Source organism: Camelus dromedarius, chromosome 12 (assembly GCF_036321535.1).
Source record: "Camelus dromedarius isolate mCamDro1 chromosome 12, mCamDro1.pat, whole genome shotgun sequence".
NCBI classification, from domain to species: Eukaryota; Metazoa; Chordata; class Mammalia; order Artiodactyla; family Camelidae; genus Camelus; species Camelus dromedarius.
The window spans coordinates 22,413,207-22,432,618 of NC_087447.1; the positions used below are offsets into that span (position 1 = coordinate 22,413,207).

Below are 19,412 nucleotides of genomic sequence, written 5' to 3' on the forward strand. Positions count from 1 at the left end.
ACCCAGCAATTTCAGTCCTGGATATACACCCCAAGAGGAATGAAAACATAAATCTGCACAAAAATTTGTTTAAGAGTGTTCATAGCAGCAAGATTCATGATAGTCAAAGGTGGAAACAGCCCAAATAACCATCAGCTGATGAATGAGTACATAAAATGTGGTATATCCACACAATGGGAATTATTCAGCAGTCAAAGGGAACGAATTACTAACAGGCTATACGGATGACCCATGAAAACGTTAGGCTGAGTGGAAGAAAGTAATTAAAAGATCACATATCATAAGATTCCATTTATATAAAATGTCCCACACAGGCAAATCTATAGACACAGAAAGGAGATTAGAGGTTGCTAGGGCTGAGTGTGATGAAGAGAGTTAGAAAAATGATAGCTAAAGGGTAGAGTTTTTCTTTTTGGGGTAATAAATCTTGTCTACAATTGGCGGTGGTGATGGTCACACAACTCCGCGAATACACTAAAATCCACTGAATTGTACACTTTAAGTGTGTAAATTGTGTATGTGAATTACATCTCAATAGAGCTATTACCAAAAAAAGATCCTCAAACCTAAGATTGCTGCCCTTAATCACCTTCTGTTAAAAAAAAAATTCTGTATCCACATTGCTCTCTTTACAACAGCCCCACTGGAGAAGACAGGACAAGTGCTCTAAAAGGACAGTTTTCCTCAAAGGTTCAGGGCTCAGATGAGGGGAACAAGCCTGGTTTGTCCAGGGCTGTCCCAGGCCTGTGAGCGCTGCCAATGGCTAGAAAGGAGTCTCCATACAAATAATCCTTTTCCCTTTCCGGTATAAGTCATCTTTGAGCTCCCTCTACTGGTCAAAAGTATTTTTATTACTATTGTTCCCATTTTACAGATGAAGAAACTGAAATTCAGAAAGATGATACAACTTGCCAGAAGCACACAGAAGCCCAGAATTGAACCTGGATTTTTTTCTAATGCCAAAGGCACCCCTTCCACCCAGTATTTTGCTGCTCACCATACCACTGGGTTGATTGTCCAGGAACACCCTTAGATAGTTCTTGCCCCCTGGGGAAGGTAGTCAGACATCCAGACAGAAGAAGCATGAGTTTTCAACTATGGGAAGACAAGGAGACACGTACAACTTGGTGATCAATAACAGACTCTGGAGCCAGGGTGCTTAATTTTGAATCTGGGCTTTGCCACTACTTAGCTGTGTGACCTTGGACAAGTCACTTAACTTCTCAGTGCCTCAGTTTCCCTACACGTAAAATGGGGAAAACAAAAGTACTCTGTACGTGTGTCACATAGGATTGTTCGGGGAAGTAAATAAATCAGTATGTATAAGAGGCTTAGAAGGAGACTGGCACATAGCAAGTTTATTAAATAAATGAAAGTAAGCACAGATTCATATTCCCAGAATTGGACAGAAATCAGACTAGACCTAACAAAAACCAGGTAGTGAGACCAAATCATGGAAATGAACTCTAACATTCTGTTCTGTTCCTTCCCCTGCAAATATTTATGGTTGAGGAGCTGCCAGAAGCTCTCCAGACCACAGACAAACCTGTAACTGCAGCATGGTGGTGGCAATCCAGGCAGCCTGAGCAAGATGGGATGGCATGGTGCAGGGTTGCAGGCCCTGCCTGGCCCTGCCTGGAGCCTCATATCATTCCAGGGCTGGAGAATCTGTTCCCAGACTCGGTAATGAGGCTGTGGGCAGGCCTTAGTCTAGCTGGCTGCTGGCCAGAGGCTTCAGTTTTTCACCCTATGGATCTCTCCAGAGGACTGTTCACAACATGATGTCTTGCTTACCCCAGGGCAAGAGATTCAGGAAAAAGAGAGCAGGAAAAAGCGATTACCCAGAAGCTGCAGTTAACTAATTGCAGAAGTTAAACTACTTAGTTTCTAACTAATCATAGATGTGACATACCACCACTTCTGCCACTTGCTATTGGTCACGCAGAGTAATCCTGGCACAACATGGGAGGGGACAGCACAAGGGTCTAATACCAGGCAGGGGTCATTGGGAGCCATCTTGGAGGCTGGTTACCACACTGCCCATCTTCCCACAGTCAGACAAGAAGGCAAAGACCTGCAAATAAGAAGGGAATCTCCCTGCAGAAATCCACAGAGGGTCATTTGAGGCTAACCACTTTTGAGGGGTTGTTGTTTATTTAACAAACATTGGATTCACTCAAGGCACTGGGCTGGCCCTATGGATACAGGGAGAAGTAAACCTAGAGCTTAGAGGGATGGATGGCAGGAAACAAGAATCAAGCCATGTGGGTCCTGGGAGGAGAGGGAGAGGGAGACGACAAGAAAGAGACCTGGCATCAGGACTCCATGACACTGTGGGTCTAAATCTTCTAGTCCAGGTAGGACTTCATCCTCAGACAACCTGGGTTTATTTTCCTGGGCCTGGGCAACATCCCCCACAGAAAATGGGAGTGAGAAAAGAAGGAGGGGGAGGTGGAAGAGGCAGAAAAACAAATGACCATAGAAACTTACCAATTTATGGACATTCACAATTAGACATTTTTCCTTTAGCTTGAATTTACCAGAACCTGTTTTGGGCCAACTATTACTAAGGAACTGGGGATAGAAAAAGAAAGAGCCAACTAGATACTAAAGGTACATAAGGAAAATGTCAGAGGCTGGGGCTTGGAAGGCAGAAGAGGTAGGTTGTTTCTTAAAAACCAAGTTCCAGGACTTTACAAGGTAGGACCTCTGATAATTGGGCAAATCAGAGTCCCCTTGTAGTGCCCACTCAAAATCATCCTTACATTCATTATAATTATCTTGTTGAATAAATGAATTAAATCATTTCCATGAACCTCCCATCCTCGCTAGGTGTAACGGGAACCTAGTTAGGTAATCTTTCACTGAATTCCCTTTTTACTCACTCTCCCAAACACTTCCTTACCCGCTCTTCAAAACCGATCTCCCCAAGGATTTGACAAAGTCACCAACACCGTTTCCTCATCTGGATAAGGTTAATTATACCAGCTCCCACCTACCCCAGAGACAGAAAGGAAACCACGAGAACGCAATTTTACATTCTTCGAGATAGGCGGGGTGGGGCGTAAATTCCAAGACTTGCAATATGCACAGCCACATTTTAACTCCAATAGGCCGGGTACAATGACCACTCCTCGATGAACAGCCCACTCAAGACCAGGCCCCTCCGCATCCTGCAGCGCCGCAACCCCGGCAGCTCCCTCCACCCTGAAGGACTACATCCCCCAGCATGCCCCGGCGCGGCCGTCGGAGCCACGTGACCGCGTTTCTCCGCGTGCCTCGATCACGTGACTCGGGGAAGATGGCCGCGCTGACGGCTGATAACTTTGCAGCGCTCCAGAGCTTGTTGAAGGTAAATGGGAGGGGTGGGGACAGCGTGAGGCTTGTATTTGTCCTCAAGACTTTGGACGAAGCAGGAATTGGGAATAAGTGCACCCTGATTTGGAGCCACGACTCTGCCACTACCTCTCAGTGTGACCTCTTGCAAGTCGTTGTGCCTTTCCGAGCTTTTTGAAAGCTGGAACAAAATTAATATCGTTTGACAGGATGGTGGGGAAAGAAGACAATGGACCTGAAGGCGCTGTACAGCTGTCCCCTGCTAATAATCTGTGGGGCTGACTTTTGGGACTGGTGTATTGGGGTGGTAACTGCTAGATCCGCGTTGCCGGTTCCCCTCTGCACTCTATATAGATTTTCTCGTCTGCTTCCGTCCCTTGAGTGAAGTTTGCGTTCTATATTCGCCTGAGTCCTGGGGGTTTGTACTTGCTTTGACCTATGTGAGGGCGAAAACGGTCTCCTGACAATCATTTGAAAACCTGTGAGGTTGGAAGGGATGTACGTCATACGGCTTTTAGGGGATTAGAATTATTTTCTTGATTTCTGACTTCTGTAGAAGAAGCGACCGCTTTCTCCTCCTTCGTAGAACGTGTCACCTGCTGACAGACAGTATGCCTCTGTTTGCCTGTTGTCTGTCTTTCTCACAAGAATGTGAGATCCATGAGGGATCTTTCTCTTAAAACTCTAGATGAAGAGGGTTGAGTTAATTACATTCGGTAGTTCGTGACACAGCATCACATCATTGGTCCATGCAATGTTCCTTCTTTTGTTTTAACCACCTCTCCAGTGTTCATTTGTCTTCTCCATTTCTAAAGGCATCTACTCTGTTATTCACAAATATCTACCCAAGAAGTGTTTCCTCAACACCTGGCAGACAGCATGTGCTCAATAAATGGCTGTTATATGAATTAATAAATTAAGTAACAAAGCTGGGACTGGAAACCTAAAGCTCTCAGCTCCCAGCCCTGTGCCTTTTCACCCTCATTGTAGCCATTCTGCCCCCCACCCCTGTCCCAGTCCCTATTCGTCATGTGGACTTTTTTTCTTTAATACTTTTTTTTTACTGTTATTAATTTGTAACACACATACAGAAACGTGTGCAAATCATAAGTACATCATTTAATGTTTTTATTGCCACCATCACAGTGAAAAAATGAAATATTACCAGTACCGCAGAAGTCTCTGTTGTTTCCTCATTACTTACCTCACTCTCCTCAGTAGTAACCACTATCCTTACTTCTAATATGTCAATTTAATGTCTCCCACGTTTGAACTTCACATAAATGGGATAAATACAGCATACATACTTTTTTTGTCAGGCTTCTTTTGTTTGCCATTATGTAGTAATAGTTAATTCATTTTCATTCCTGTTTTCCTATGTAGTTTATTTTTTTTAATTACATAAACTTTTAATTTTGAGGTATAGATTTACAGGCAGTTGTATAATACAGAGATCCCATTTACCCTTTACCCAGTTTCCCCCAATGGTAACATCTTGCGGAATTATAGTATGATATCACAACCAGGATACTGACATTGATAATCAAGATACAGAACATTTCCATAGCCACAGGATTCCTTATGTTTGCCTTTTTATAGCTACACCCAGTTCCCCCTGCCCTCCCCTCCCTTAACCTCACATTCACTAATCTGTTCTTCATTTCTATAATTTTGTCATTTCAAGATTGCTATATAAATGGAATCATATAGTATGTAACCTTCTGGGATTGGCTTTTTTTTTTCACTGAGCCCAGTTCTCTGGAAATTGATCCACGCTGTGTGTATCAGTAGTTCTTTCTTTTTTATTCCTGAGTAGTATTCCATTGTATGACGCCTAGGTTGTTTCCAGTTGTTTGGTATTATAAATAAAGCTCTATTACAAATAAAGCTGATATAGACATTTGTGTACAAGTTTTTGTATAAACTTAAGCCTTTATTTCTCTGAAATGAATGCCCAGGAGTACAATTCTGCATCATTTGGTGGTTGCATGTTTAGGGTTTTTAAAATTACTATTATTAAACTGCCTAACTGTTTTCCAGAGATGCTGTACCACTTTGCTTTCCCAACAGCAGTGCATGAATGATCCAGTTTCTCCTCATCCTTGCCAGCTTTTGTTGGCATCACTATATTTTATTTGAACTATTCTGATAGGTGTTTATGTATGTATCATTCTGGTTTTAATTTGAATTTCCCTAATGGTTAATGATATTAGACATCTTTTTTTTTAAATTGAAGTACAGTCAGTTACAATATGTCAGTCTCTGGTGGACAGCACAGTGCCCCAGTCATGCATATGCATACATATATTTGTTTTCATATTCTTTTTCATTAAAGATTATTGCAAGATATTGAATATAGTTCCCTGTGCTATACAGGAGAAACTTGTTTTTCTTTTAATCTATTTTTATATATAGTGGTCTCAAAATCCCAAATTTATCCTTTCCCACTCCCTTCCCCCCCAGTAACCATAAGATTGTTTACTATGTCTGCAAATCTGTTTCTGTTTTGTAGATGAGTTCAATAGTGTTCTCCTTTAATCTTTGTTTTAGATTACACATATGAGTGCTATCGTATGGTATTTTTCTTTCTATTTCTAGCTTACTTCACTTAGAGTGACTATCTCCAGGTCCATCCATGTTGCTGAGAATGGCATTATTTTATTCTTTTTAATGGCTGAGTAGTATTCCATTGTATAAATATATCACAACTTCTTTATACAGTTATATGTGGATGTACTTTTAGCTTTTTTCTATGTCTTGGCTATTGTAAATAGTGTTGCTATGAACAGTGGGGTGCATGTATCTTTTTAAATTAGAATTCCCTCCAGATATATGCCCAGGAGCGGGGTTGCTGGATCATATGGTAATCTATTTTTAGTTTTTTGAGGACTCTTCATATTGTTGGCTGCACCAAACTACATTCCCACCAGCAGTGTTGGAGGGTTCCCTTTCCTCCACACCCTTTTGAATGATGGTCATTCTGACTGGTGTGAGGTGGTACCCCATTGTAGTTTTGATTTGTATTTCTCTGATAATTAGCAATATTGAGCATTTTTTCATGTGCCTGTTGGCCATTTGTATGTCTTCATTGGAGAACTGCTGTTCAGGTCTTCTGCTCATTTTTGGACTGGGTTGTTTGTTTTTTCGTTACTAAGTTGTATGAGCTGTTTACATATTCTGGAAATTAAGCTTTTGTCAGTTGCATCATTTGCAAATATTTCCTCCCGTTCTGTAGGTTATCATTTTGTTTTTCTTATTGTTTCCTTTGCTGTGCAAAATTTATAAGTTTAATTAGGTCCCACTTGTTAATTTTTGCTTTTATTTCTATTGCCTGGGTAGACTGCCCTAGGAGAACATTGCTAAGATTAATGTCAGAGAATGTTTTGCCTATGTTTTCTTCTAAGAGGTTTATCGTATCTTGTCTTATATTTAAGTCTTTAAGCCGTTTTGAGTTTATTTATGTGTATGGTGTGAGAGAGTGTTCTAACTTCATTGATTTACATGCTGCTATCCAGTTTTCCCAACACCACTTGCTGAAGAGACTGGATGTTAGACATCTTTTGATGTGCTTATTTACCATTTGTAGTCTTCTTCAACGAAATCTCTCTTTATATCTTTTGCCCATATTCTAATTGCATTGTTTGCTTTTTAACTTTTGAGTTTCTTTATATATTCTAAATAGTGGTCCTTTGTCAGGTATGTGATTTGCATATATTCTTTCCTAGTATGTAGCTATCTTTGCGTCCTCTTCATAGGGGTGTATTAATTTGCTAGGTCTGCTGTAACAGTACTACGATCTTGGTGGCTTACACAATAGAAATGTATTGTCTCACAGTTCTGGAGGCCAGAAGCCTGAGATCAAGGTGTAAGCCAAGTTGGTTCCTTCTGAGGGCTTTGAGGACAATTTTTCCCATGCCTCTCCCCTAGCTTCTGTTGGTTTCTGGCAATTTAGTGTATCTTGACTTATAGATCTCTGCGGTCATCTTTGCAGGGCATTCTCCCTGTTTGCATCTCTGTGTCTAAATTTCGCCTTTTAATTCGGACATTAATCATATTGGATTAAGGTCCACCCTATGACCTCATCTTTACTAGTTATATCTGCAACAATCCTATTTCTAAATGAGATCACTTTTTGAGGTCCTGGGGGTTGTGACTTCAGTATATGAATTTTAGGGGGACACAGGCAATCTATAACAGGAGCTTTTACAGAGAGAAAGTTGTAATTTTGATAAAATACAATTTTTCAAAAATGTTTCCTTTTATCAATTGTGATTTTTTAATGAATTGTGTTTTTGGTGTAAAAATCTCCAAATTTCCCCCTATTTTTTCCTAAAAGTTTTGTAGTTCTACATTTATATAACATTTTACATTTAAGTCCATGATCGATTTTGCCTTAATTTTGTATAAGGTGTGTGAGACAGTTTGAGAATTTTTTTTTTGGCCTGGGAGTGTCCAGTTGTTCCAGTACCATTTGTTGAAAAGGCTATCTTCCTCCATTGAATTGCTTCTGCAATTTTGTCAAGAATCAGTTGGGCATATTTGTGTGGGTCTATTTCAGGGTTCTTTGGTTTGTTCCATTGATCTATTTGTTTATCCTTCTGAGAATACCATACAGTCTGATTGCTGCAGCTATATAATAAGTCTTGAAATCTGCTAGATGGAATCCTCCTATGTCATTCTTTATCAAAATGTTACTTCCTTTGCCTTCCTATATAAATTTTAGAATGATCTTGGATATACCTTTAAAAAAATCTTGCTGAGATTTTTATAGGAATTGTGTGAAACCTGTATATCATTGAGGAGTGAATTGACATCTTACTGTGTTGAATCTTCCAATCCATGTACATGATGTATCTCCCCATTGATTTAGACCTTTGATTTCTTTTATCTGTGTGGTATAATTTTCAGCATACAAGTCCTGCACGTGTTTTGTTAGATTTATACCTAAGCTTTCTCCTTTTGGGGGGGGGCAATTGCAAATGATATTATACTTTTAATTCCAGTGTTCATCGTTAGTATATAGAAATACAACTGGTTTTTGTATGTGTATCTTAGATCTGCAAACTCACTTATTCTAGTAGTTTTTTTGTACATTTCTAAGGACTTTCTCATAGACAATCATTTTATCTGCAAATAGGGACAGTTTTATTTCTTCCTTTCTGATCCCCATATCTTTTATTTCTTTATCTTGCCTTATTTCAGTGGCTAGAACTTTCAGCACTATGTGGATTAAGAATGGTGAGAGCAGACATTGTTGCCTTATTCCCAGCTTTCACCATTAAGTATGTCATCTCTAGATTTTGTTTTGTTTTTGTTTTGGTTTTGGTAGATGCATTATATCAAGGTACGGACTTTTCCCTCTATTCCTAATTTTATGAGCATTTTCATCAGGAGTGGATGTTGAATTCTGTCAACTCCTTTTTCTGCATTGATTGATTTTCTTTTGTGATTTTCTTTTGAGCCTGTTAAGTGGATAGACTTCATAAATTTTTAAATATTGAACCAGCTTAGCATCCCTGGAATAAATCCCTCCTGGTTATAGTGAATAATCCTTTTTATATATTGCTGAATTCTACTCACTAGTATTTTGTTAAAGATCTTTGCATCTATTTTTATGAGGAGTATTGGTCTGTAGCTTTTGTTTGCTTATTTTGTATAGTCTGTGATTTTGGTATCAGAATAATACTAACTTTATGAAATGAATTTGGACGTGTTCTCTTTTTTTCTGTTTCCTAGAAGAGATTGTCTAGAATTAGTTAATACTTTCTTTAAATATTCGGTAGAATTCCCCAGTGAAACTGTCTGGGCCTGGAAATCATAGTTATAGGGCTATTCAAGTTATCAGTTTCATATTGGGGGAGTCGTGGTAATTTGTGGGTTTTTTTTTTTTTGAGGAATCGCTTCACTTCATTTGTGCCATCAAATTTATGTGTATAGAGTTGTAGTTTTTTTTCTTTGAAACCTGCAGGATCTGTAGTGATATGCCGTGTTTCACTCCTGGTATTGGTAGTTTGTGTCACCTTTTTTTAACTTTGTCAGTTCTGCTGAAAGTTTGTCAATTTTATTGATATTTTCAGGGAACCAGTTCTTTGTTCCATTGATTTCTCCTTTTTTTCTATTTTCAGTTTCATTAGTGTCTGCTCTTTGTTATTTCCTTCCTTCTTCCTCTGGATTTATTATTCTCTTGTTTTCCTAGGTTCTTGAGATGACAGTTTAGATCATTGATTTGAGACTTTTTCTCTTTTCTAATATATGCATTTAATGCTATAAATTTCCCTCTCAGCACCATCTTGGCACTGTCCCCCAAATTTTGGTGTGTTGTTTTTCTTTCATTTTCATGCATTCATTGTAATTTTTTAACTTTCCCTCGAGACTTCCCCTTTGATCTATGGATTATTTAGAGGTATTATTTAGAGATATGTTGTTTAAGTTTCCAAATGTTTGGATATGTTCTTGTCATCTTTCTCTTCCTGATTTTTAGTTTGATTCTATTGTGGTCACTGAGAACACACTCTGTATAATTTCAGTTCTTTTAAATTCGTTGAGGTCTGTTTTATGGCTCAGAATATCATCTATCTTGGTATATGTTCACTGAGCACTTGAAAAGAGTGTATATTCTGTTGCTACTGGGTAGTGTTCTGTAAATTTCAATTAGATTGATTGATGGTGTTGTGGAGTTCCTCTGTGTCCTTGTTGAATATTGTCTAGTTGTTCTATCAGTTGTTGAGGGGTGTTGAAGAGGGGTGTTGAAGTCTCCAGCTATATTTATGGATTTGTCAGTTTCTCCTTTCAGTTCTGTGTTTTTGCTTCACATATTTTGCAGCTCTCTTGCTGAGTGCATACATATTTAGGATGTCTTCTTGGTAGACAGAACCTTTCATCGCTATATAATGTCCCTCTCTGACTCTGGTAGTTTCCTCTGCTGTGAAGTCTACCTTATCTGATATTACTTTCCTGATTAATGTTTGCATGATATACCTTTTTACTTTCAATTTGTCCTGTAAAGTTAATTTGAAGGGAGTTTCTTGTAGACAGCATTTAACTGAGTCTTATTTTTAGACATAGACAGTTTCTGTCTTTTAATTGGTACAGTTAGACCACTGAGAGCCAATGTAATTATTGAAATGTTAGAGCTTAAGTCTGCCATTTAATTTCTTTATTTTCTATTTTTTCTCTTTGTTTACTTTTTACTGCTTTCCTGTGGATTATTTGACCATTTGATCATTTTTGGAATTACATTTTGATCTATCTGTAGTGTTTTCAAATGCATCTCTCTTTATAACCTCTATAGTGGTTGTTCAACTTATTACATGTATTTACATAATGTCACAATCTATCGGTGTCATCATTTTACCAGGTAGGATGAAGTCGTCCCTTTAGAGTCCTACCCTTATGTATAATATAATTGTCTTAAATATATCCTCTACATACATTTAGAGCCACATCAGACAGTGGTATAATTTTTGCTTCAACTTTCAAGTAAATTTAGAAATGTAAGAGGAGAAGGAAAACCTACTGTATTTATCCATATTTTTGCTTGTTGTGTTCTTTCTTCCTGATGTTCTAAGATTTCTTTATCATTTCCTTCCTGGTAAGAAAACTTCTTTTAGTCATTCTTTTACGGTAGGTCTTGTGACACATTTTCTTAGTTTCCCTTTGTTTGAGAATGTGTAGATTTCCTCATCATTCCTGAAGAATATTTTTGCTGGGTATAGATTCCAGGTTAATAGTTCTTTTCTTTCAGCATCTGAAAAATATTGTGCCACTTCCTTCTTGCCTCCGTGGTTTCTGATGTGAGATCTGCCGTCATTCTAATTGTTTTCCCTTAATAGCTATCATTTTCCTCTCAGTGTTTTCCAGGGGTTTTTTTCTTTTGTTTTCAGAAGGTTAATTATGATGTGTCTTGGCATGGGGCTTCTTTGGATTTATCCGGTTTAGGGTTTGCTTAGGTTTTTGAATGTATACAGTTATGTGTCTAGCTAATTGGAAAGTTTCCAGTCAGTATTTCTTTGAGTACTTTTTTCATCTTGCCCTCTCTATCCTTTCCTTCTAGGACTCCAATGGCATGAATGTTAGATTTTTTGGTTATAGTTTCAGAGATCCTTGGGGCTCTGTTCATTATTTTTGCTCTATTTTTTCTGTTACTCAGTTTGGGTAATTTCTATTGTTCTGTCTTCCAGTTCACTGATACTTTCCTCTGTCCCTTCCATCCTGGTCCTGAGCTAATCTACCAAACTTTTTATTTCAGTTACTGTATTTTTCAGTTCTAAGACTTCCATTTTGTTTTTCTTTATATCTTCTGTGTATTTGCTGAGACTTTCAGGGTTTTTATTTGTTTCAAGCATGTTTGTAATTACTTGTTGAAGCATTTTTACCATGGCTGCTTTATAATCTTTGACAGATAAATTTAACGTCTATTGTTTTGATGTTGGCATCTAATGACTGTCTTTTTTCATTCAGTTTGGGGCCTTTCTGGTTTTTGACTGATTTTCAGTTGACGTGTGAACATTTTCCTATTATATTCTGAGACTCTGGATCTTAACTTGAATCTTCTATTTTGGCTGGCTTTCTCTGACACTGCTCTGGTTGGGGAGGGGCTCAAGGGGGTTGCTGCTTCACACTACCAAGTAGAGATAAAAGCCCAGCTCCTCTACTTGATTGACACCCAGAAGTAGGGGTTCCTTGTTACTACTGGGCAGGGGTAGAAGTTCTGACTCCATGCAGTTTCCACTGATACCATGAGGCGGTGGAACTTGCTACCCACTGGTGGGGGTAGAGGTCCAGCTCTCCCTCCTTGGCCTTCTCTGACGCCATGCTGAAGAGAGTGTTCAAATGCCTTGTTGCAGCCTCACAAGGGGAGAAGTCTGTGTTCCCCCTTAGCCTTTGCTGACATAGGTGGGAGTGGGGCCACAGTTTTGTGTGTGTGTGTGTGTGTGTGGTATTTCAGCGGAGTAGAGCAGTTATTGTCTAAAAGTTTACTGTCTTCCTAAGCCCTCCCTTTCTTGTTCTTTGGCTAGGGAGAGCAAATATTTGTTGGAGTTTGTTTGTTTTCACCCATTGACATTCTGGGTGGCCTTCTTCCGCTGGAAGTCTGGGATATACGAACAGGAGGAAAACCCGGGGAACTCACCACCATGTCCTGCCTTGGTCATGAGGATGAGGTCCTTAGTGGGTCCATTTTCTCCCCTCCCCCTATAAAAGTCATCCTATATTTGTTTCCTGTATTTTCCCAGGGTGCTTAGTTGTGCTCAGCAGGAAAAATAAGGAAAAGTACATCTGCTCCATCTTCCCAGAGATGGACACGTCCCACGGTCCTTTAAATCTTGAGTCTCAAAGGTGTCACACCATGACTGAGATGATATTATGTTCTAAAACATGTATTTTTAGAGTCTGAATTTGTTTTTTGTTTTTGTTTTTTTCCATTTGTGAATTAATCATAGGCCTCTTCAAAAGATGTTGTCAGACAGCTGTGCCAAGAGAGCTTTTCCAGATCAGCCCTTGACTCGAAACAACTCTTGGATGTTACGTGTTCCAGCTTGTCCGTGACCCAGGAGGAGGCAGAACAAGTAAGTGTGGTCAGAAGTGACCCCTGGCCACTGGCTTCTCCGCCCGTTAGTCTCTTCCTTGACGTCCCTGTCGTTGCCACGTCCAAGGAAATTTTCCCCCGGAACGTCTGTTGACATTATAGCGAACTTAAAATAGATCTCTTTTTTTTTTTTCAAATGTCGATGAACTTAAAAGCTCTTGTCTTTGAACCTTCACTTCCTTGTGATAGATGAGGCATGGATGGGAAAACTATACCCAGAATCAGAGCGCCTGACCATTTCCTTTTCAGACTTGTTACCTAGACAGTGTGGACAAAAGCCAACCATTTTGTGATTTTCTTTCCCGGCCTGTAACTTGCTAGTGCTGATGAATTGTTGGCTGGATAGCTTAGGCAGACTTTGCAGGGATCTCTGCACGGAAGCTCTGAGGTCTGAGTGTGATTAGGGAGGACGTGCTGTTGGACCTCACCTGAGCTCAGTTGGTGGCCAAGAGGAGGAGGGAGTTGGCCCAGGTTATGCAGCACCCACCGCCTTACCTTTCCAGGGCAACTGTATTTCTAAAACAGGAATTCATCCAGACAGGGATATTTTGTCATTATTATCATTATTATTACTTTAAATCTGGAACTTTGCTCATTGAAGTCAGCTATAGAACAGGAAAAGGCAGAAGCAAGATTATGGAAGTGAGTTGGAGACTTGGTTTGGGTTTCCCAAAAGTAAACCCTGAAGCAAAGACTTGGCTGCAGGTAGTTACTTGGGAGGTGATTCTAGAAAGCACAAAGGAAGGAGTGAGGCAAATCAAACAGAGGGGAGAGACGAGCTGATAAAATGGTATGTTCATGAGTGGTCACTGTTGGGGGCGACTGCACTTGGGATCCTGGAGGAAACCACGTGGAACACATCTCAGCATTGTCACCTTGAAGGCAGGGAGGGTGGGGCCTTTATCCACTAACTCCCACCCCTCACCAGTGGAGGGTTAACGTCCTGTCACCTCTGGATTGTGCTTTTCTGAGCTGAGCAACCTCCCTTGTCACCTGAGAAAGCCTAAGGCACAGCGAGTTCCCTGCGGAGAGTCTTCTTAGGCTCAGCTCAACAGTGTTAGACTCACAGGACAAGCACAGGCCACACCTGGCTACAGGGTCACTCAGAAGGACTCAGGGTGGAACCCAGCATCCTAGCAGGGCAGCTCCTTCACAGGACATCCGCCCAGCGGGCCTGGAGCTGTTTATTCTCTTGGCCCTTCCAGGGGACAGCCTAGGCACAGTGACAGGACACTCCACACACACCCTGGATTAGAAGCCCAAACTCCACAGGAGCCGGTACCTCTAGCGACAGCTGAGTAAGCACAGCTTAGGTGCTGGCGAGGAGTGTGCGGCCACACTCAGGGAACCCGGAGCTTGGGCCCCGGTGTTTACACCGGCCTCCTGGTCCAGAGGCGGAGACTGATGCAGCGTTGCCTAGTAACTCAGCTGACTTTCCGCTTCTCTCACATTACCAGGGGAACAAGCGAGACAGTTAGCTTCAGGTCAGTCTGTGCACAAGGAAAGGGGATTTATTAACCCTCTGCCCCTAAGCAGAGACTGCCTGGTAGGTTGACAACTCCCTCCGTCAGGCAGCTGCATCTGTCTTCTAAAGCAGCAGGTGAAGTTGGGGGCAGGCCTGGGGCACAGGTGCATCAGCGTCCATGCCTGTGGGCTCGGGAATCATGGGACTCAGTTTGAATGACTGTGGCGGGATATGGCAGGCCCTCTTCCCAGCCGGCTGTGGCGGCGGGTGGGAGGAGTGGGATGGAGCCCTGTCGCCTGCCTCCCGTCCCATTGCTCACCGCCCAGGGCTCCCTGTCCATCCCGCAGCTGCTCCAGGCCCTGCACCGCCTCACCAGGCTGGTGGCGTTCCGTGACCTGACCTCCGCCGAGGCGATTCTGGCTCTCTTTCCTGAAAATTTCCACCAAAACCTCAAAAACTTGCTGACAAAAATCATCCTAGAACACGTGTAAGTTACTAATTTCTTGAGAGTTCCTTATAATGCTCATATTTTTAATTCCTGTTCTAGAAAAAATACGCTCATTCTTGAAAAGCAAGCAAAGGTAAGCAAAAAGAATAAAACCATAATCCCACCACCCAGAGGGTGAGCAGGATTAATTCCGTAATGGAAAACCTCTCAGGGCTGGTTTCTTTCTTCCACTTACACGTATAGCGATAGTTTGGTGTTTTGTTTTTGATTTTAACACAATGGGATCGTGCCGTTTTATAACCTGCTTGTTTTCAGTTAACAGTATTAACATTAATGATATTTCAGGACGATAAATGCTGACCTTCAATATCTTTTTTAATGGTTAAATATACTACCTTATATGAAGGAATTATGTATAATTTAATTAAGACATTCCTCATATCGGACACTTAGGCTACTGGCAGTTTTCACTTTAGTGAACACTTCATTGAGGAAACTTTGCCCACATTGTGCTTAATTATTTCCTTACTGGTTAGTGGTAATCTCGAGGTTTTGGCTTTTTTTTTTATCAAGTTAGCCATCGAAGAGATTGCACCAGCTCCTTCTCCCGAAGTAGGACATGAGTCCCCGCTCCCAGCACTGAGGGATTTTTGTTTTTTACTTTTATTTCCAGTTTCACAGATGGCAAATGGTACCTCATTTCAATCTATGTATCTTTGATATTAGTGATGTCAAATATCTTTTTCAGACGTTCTTGGTTATTTTTCTTTCTTTTGTGAATTATCTGTACATTTTCTGGCTGGGCAAATCCTTTCAGATAGGATACAGTTTAAGCAGAACTGATTAACTGCTGGTTAGCAGCAGGCTTGAACAGATCTCCCTGATAGTAATAACCGCTAGTAATAATACTTACCAAGGTTTTCGTTGTTTATTTAGAAACTTTCTCCTCCATGACCACATTTTACTCTGACTCTGCTTGGCATCTCACTGTGGCATGATTTGCTGTAGCATAAGACAGGCCTGTTTGGATGTGTTTCGCATAAGATGCCGTACTTTGTGTAGTAGATGCTCAATAAAAAGAGGATAAGTTGATCTTTTGTTTTGTCTCTGAGAACCACAGCACAATGAGATTACAATGCATTCAGCCTTTTTTTTCTTTTTTCTTTTCCTAAGCCACGGAAACTCAGAGCACTTAGGGTCTTAACATCACTCAGTTTTGTAAAACAATCAAAAAACTGTTTCTGGGAGGGAGGTGTTTTTGTGGTCCTTTCCTGTCAGGAGGTGGGTCAGAGGCCCAGGCCCACAGGACTCTCTCATTATCAGAAGACTCAGTTTTTATCCCTTTTCCATTATATTTTTCTCATCTTTCCCTCCTAAACAGATCTACTTGGAGAGGTGAAGCCCAGACAAATCAGAGTGAGTACCAGGAAGCCTGCCTTTTCCCCCTACCCCTCCTCCCCAGCCCCAGCTATAAATCTGCCAGGTGGCTAGAGTCTTTAACTAAAATCAAAGTCAATTACCTAGTCCCAAACCCAACAGTGTTTATGTTTTTCTTTTTAATTCCACTTAAAAATTTTTTTCTGATTATAAAATTGATATAATATAGCCATGTTTAAAAAAAAATCCAAAGCAGAAAGTAACTACATTTCCATTAAAAAACAAATTAACCATAATTGAATTTAGTGCAAAACATTGAATAAAAGTAGGTGTTTTATAAACGGTCACCAAGCTCACTCTGGGCCAGTCACAGGGCCGCATAACTCTCCCTGCATCATCTCAGTTGGTCCTCCCCACGACCCTGGGAGCTAGGCTGCAATCATTCCCATTTTGCAGATGAGCAGACAGAGGCTCAGAGGCGAGACAGATGGTAGAACCTGTATGCAAGCCACGTTTGTTTCTCTCTCAAACAAAAGCTCTGCCTGCTATTGTCAAAACTACGTTTTCTAAGACTCAAGCCACAGCCTCATTTGTCTCCCTCGGGTCGTTCCTCAGTGCGTCCTGACATCTGGAGGGGGGTGTGTTCAGGCGGAAGCCCTGAGGTGCTGCCCACCACGAATCCGCACAAATTCAGGGGCACAGAGCCGTGGTCAGGAAGGTGCGGGGCTTGCTGTGAGGTCTGGGCCCCACCTGCCTGTCCCCCTCAGAGACTTGCTGTGTGGACCACATGAGTGCAGCCCTTAGAGCTGCCTGTCACTGAGTAAAGGCTTGAGAGCACAGGTGGTACAGGCACTGAGCCGAGCTGTCCCGTCCACAGTCTCTCTGCCGCGCCTGGTCGACCTGGACTGGAGGGTGGACATCAAAACCTCCTCAGACAGCGTCAGCCGCATGGCCGTGCCCACCTGCCTGCTCCAGATGAAGGTACGTCCGCAGTCATGCTCATCAGGGGGAGAGAAGGGGCCAGCAAAAATGCCAGTCTCCCAAGTTTGAGGACCCCTAACCCCATAAATTTAAAAAACGTAGCACCCTCAAATGCAGTGTTTATTTAGGAAGTATATGTGTGTTACTGTATTAACATCATACAGTCATAGTAAAACATCTGTTGAAAGTAGAAATTTTAAAATGATAAGGCAGACATAAAACATAAATGTTAAAAGTAATTTTCCAGTACCTGCAGGTTACCTTAGACACTTCGGGACAGTTGGGCTTTACAGGAGCGAGTGTTCCTGTTTCCGATGGCAGCCTCGGTGACTGCGGCGCGTTCTAGCCCACCTCCTGTCCGGGAGGAGGGGGCTGTCGCTTTTGTGGCTTGCTGACCCAGGCTCCTGTGACCCGTAGGAGTGTCAGCTCTGCAGTCTCCTGTCACCATGCTGTTACCTTCACTTCACAGTCCTTCTCAGGAATTCTTTTTAAGCTACGTACTCATGTTTAGGGTTTGCTTAGTTCAAACTCGGTAACATAATGCTGTCTTCACTTAACCAGATTCCTGAAACTCAACGCCTATGAGAAAATGAAAAAATAAGGGTGCATCTAACAGCTAAGTTTTTAACCACCAGTAAGGCTTACTTAAAAAAACAAAACAAGACACGAATACATGTAACTAGAGTGCACTATTTTCCCTGCATCCCAGTGGAGTCAGTGTGCCCCTCGTCCAGGGCCTAAAGTACCAGCATGAACCCGGTAGTGTTTTCTCACTCGGATGCTGAGAGGTGGGGGCTGGGGGGCAGGTGAGCCTGGGCTTCTCTGATCCCTGCCCTGAGCTCCTGAGACATCTCTCCACCTCTCCCCATTTGCTGATGGCTAGGACTCTGAGCAAAGAGCCTCTCTTCAGAGGTTCACCAGATCAGGCAGGGCTCGCAGGTTGAAGAGAGGCAGCTTTGACTCTGAGAGAGTGTTCTCTTTCCAGATCCAGGAAGATCCCAGTCTGTGTGGGGACAAACCCCCCGTGTCCACGGTCACCATGGAGCTGAGTAAGGAGACGCTGGACACGATGTTAGACGGGCTGGGCCGCATCCGAGACCAGCTCTCTGCCGTGGCCAGCAAGTGAGCATGGCCGCCTGGCTGCTCATGGGCGCTGTGCCTCCCGCAGGTGGCTGCCCCCCAGCCGCCGCCTACGGCAGGGGCCGGGGCCGGACACCCGCCATCCAGGAGGCGCAGCTGGACCAGGAGGAAGCAGCCAGGCCCCTGTGCTGTTCTCCTCCCTCATCTTCTCCCTCCTTCCGAAGCTGAGGAGCAGAAGCCGCTCTCTTTGAAAGGCTCCCGGGTGGGACTTAGTCACCACCACGGTGGTGAGAGGGAGGCTTTGCTTCGTCATCCGCCTCTGCCCGGCTGATTGGAAGATTCAGGCCCATATTGTGGCACTTGTCTTAATAATTCCTCTCCAGCAGTGGCACTGATTAGTTCAGTTCCAGCTCTGGAACACGTGCAGGGAATCAAGCGGGTGATGCCAGCTGTTCCTGCATTTCTGTTGGAGCAGCCCGGCGGATCCCGCAGGGCAGGGCCCCCACGGGGTGCCCACCCTGCCCTGAGTCCAGAGCCTTCCTGAGCTCCCCCGGCCCTGCTGGACCACCTGTCCAGATAGGAAGTCTGAAATGGGAGCTCATTCTCTCTTTCAGAAGCCAGAAGCCAGAAGCCCCTTCCTTGATGTAATGCAGCCACTTGGGGAGGAAGTGGGAGGGACTGGAAATAAATAACAGTTCTAAAAGCTAGATGATTCTGGTCATGCTTCTGTAGCTCTGCCCTTAGCCTGGGTCACTGCCTTAAGCCAGTGCTGCCTCTCATTCATAAAGCTGACCCCACTTCCTCATTCCGAGCTGAGCCCATGACCACGGTGTGACCTGCCACCGTCCATGCGTTCGTCTGTCATGCAGAACGGAAGAAAGCAAGGTGGACGTCAGCCGTGCTCGTTACAAGAGCTGTGATGAAGTGGTCCCCAAGTTTACTCAGACGGGGTCATTGCTGTCATGTGCCTGACACGTCACAGGGGCCCGGGGTACGGCTCTCGCCTTCCTCACCCAGATCAGCCAGCAGCAGCGCCTGCAGCCTGCTCTCGCAGTGCTGTTTTTGTGGCTTCTTGGTGGTGTGTGCAGATGGGGTGGGAAGGTGGATGGAGGAGGTAGGGCCGTGGGTTAAGAGGATGC

General features: G+C 42.6%; 1 protein-coding gene across 1 annotated transcript; it reads left to right on the forward strand.

Moving 5' to 3' along the window:
- Window positions 1–3,285: 3,285 nt before the first annotated feature.
- COMMD9 (COMM domain containing 9) lies at window positions 3,286–18,980 on the forward strand. Its single transcript, XM_011000593.3, has 6 exons — window positions 3,286–3,352; window positions 12,777–12,902; window positions 14,735–14,874; window positions 16,217–16,251; window positions 17,090–17,193; window positions 18,179–18,980. Exons 1-6 carry the CDS (start codon window positions 3,302–3,304, stop codon window positions 18,317–18,319), a joined length of 597 nt encoding a protein of 198 aa, XP_010998895.1. The 5' UTR covers window positions 3,286–3,301; the 3' UTR covers window positions 18,320–18,980.
- The last annotated feature ends 432 nt before the right edge of the window (window positions 18,981–19,412 follow it).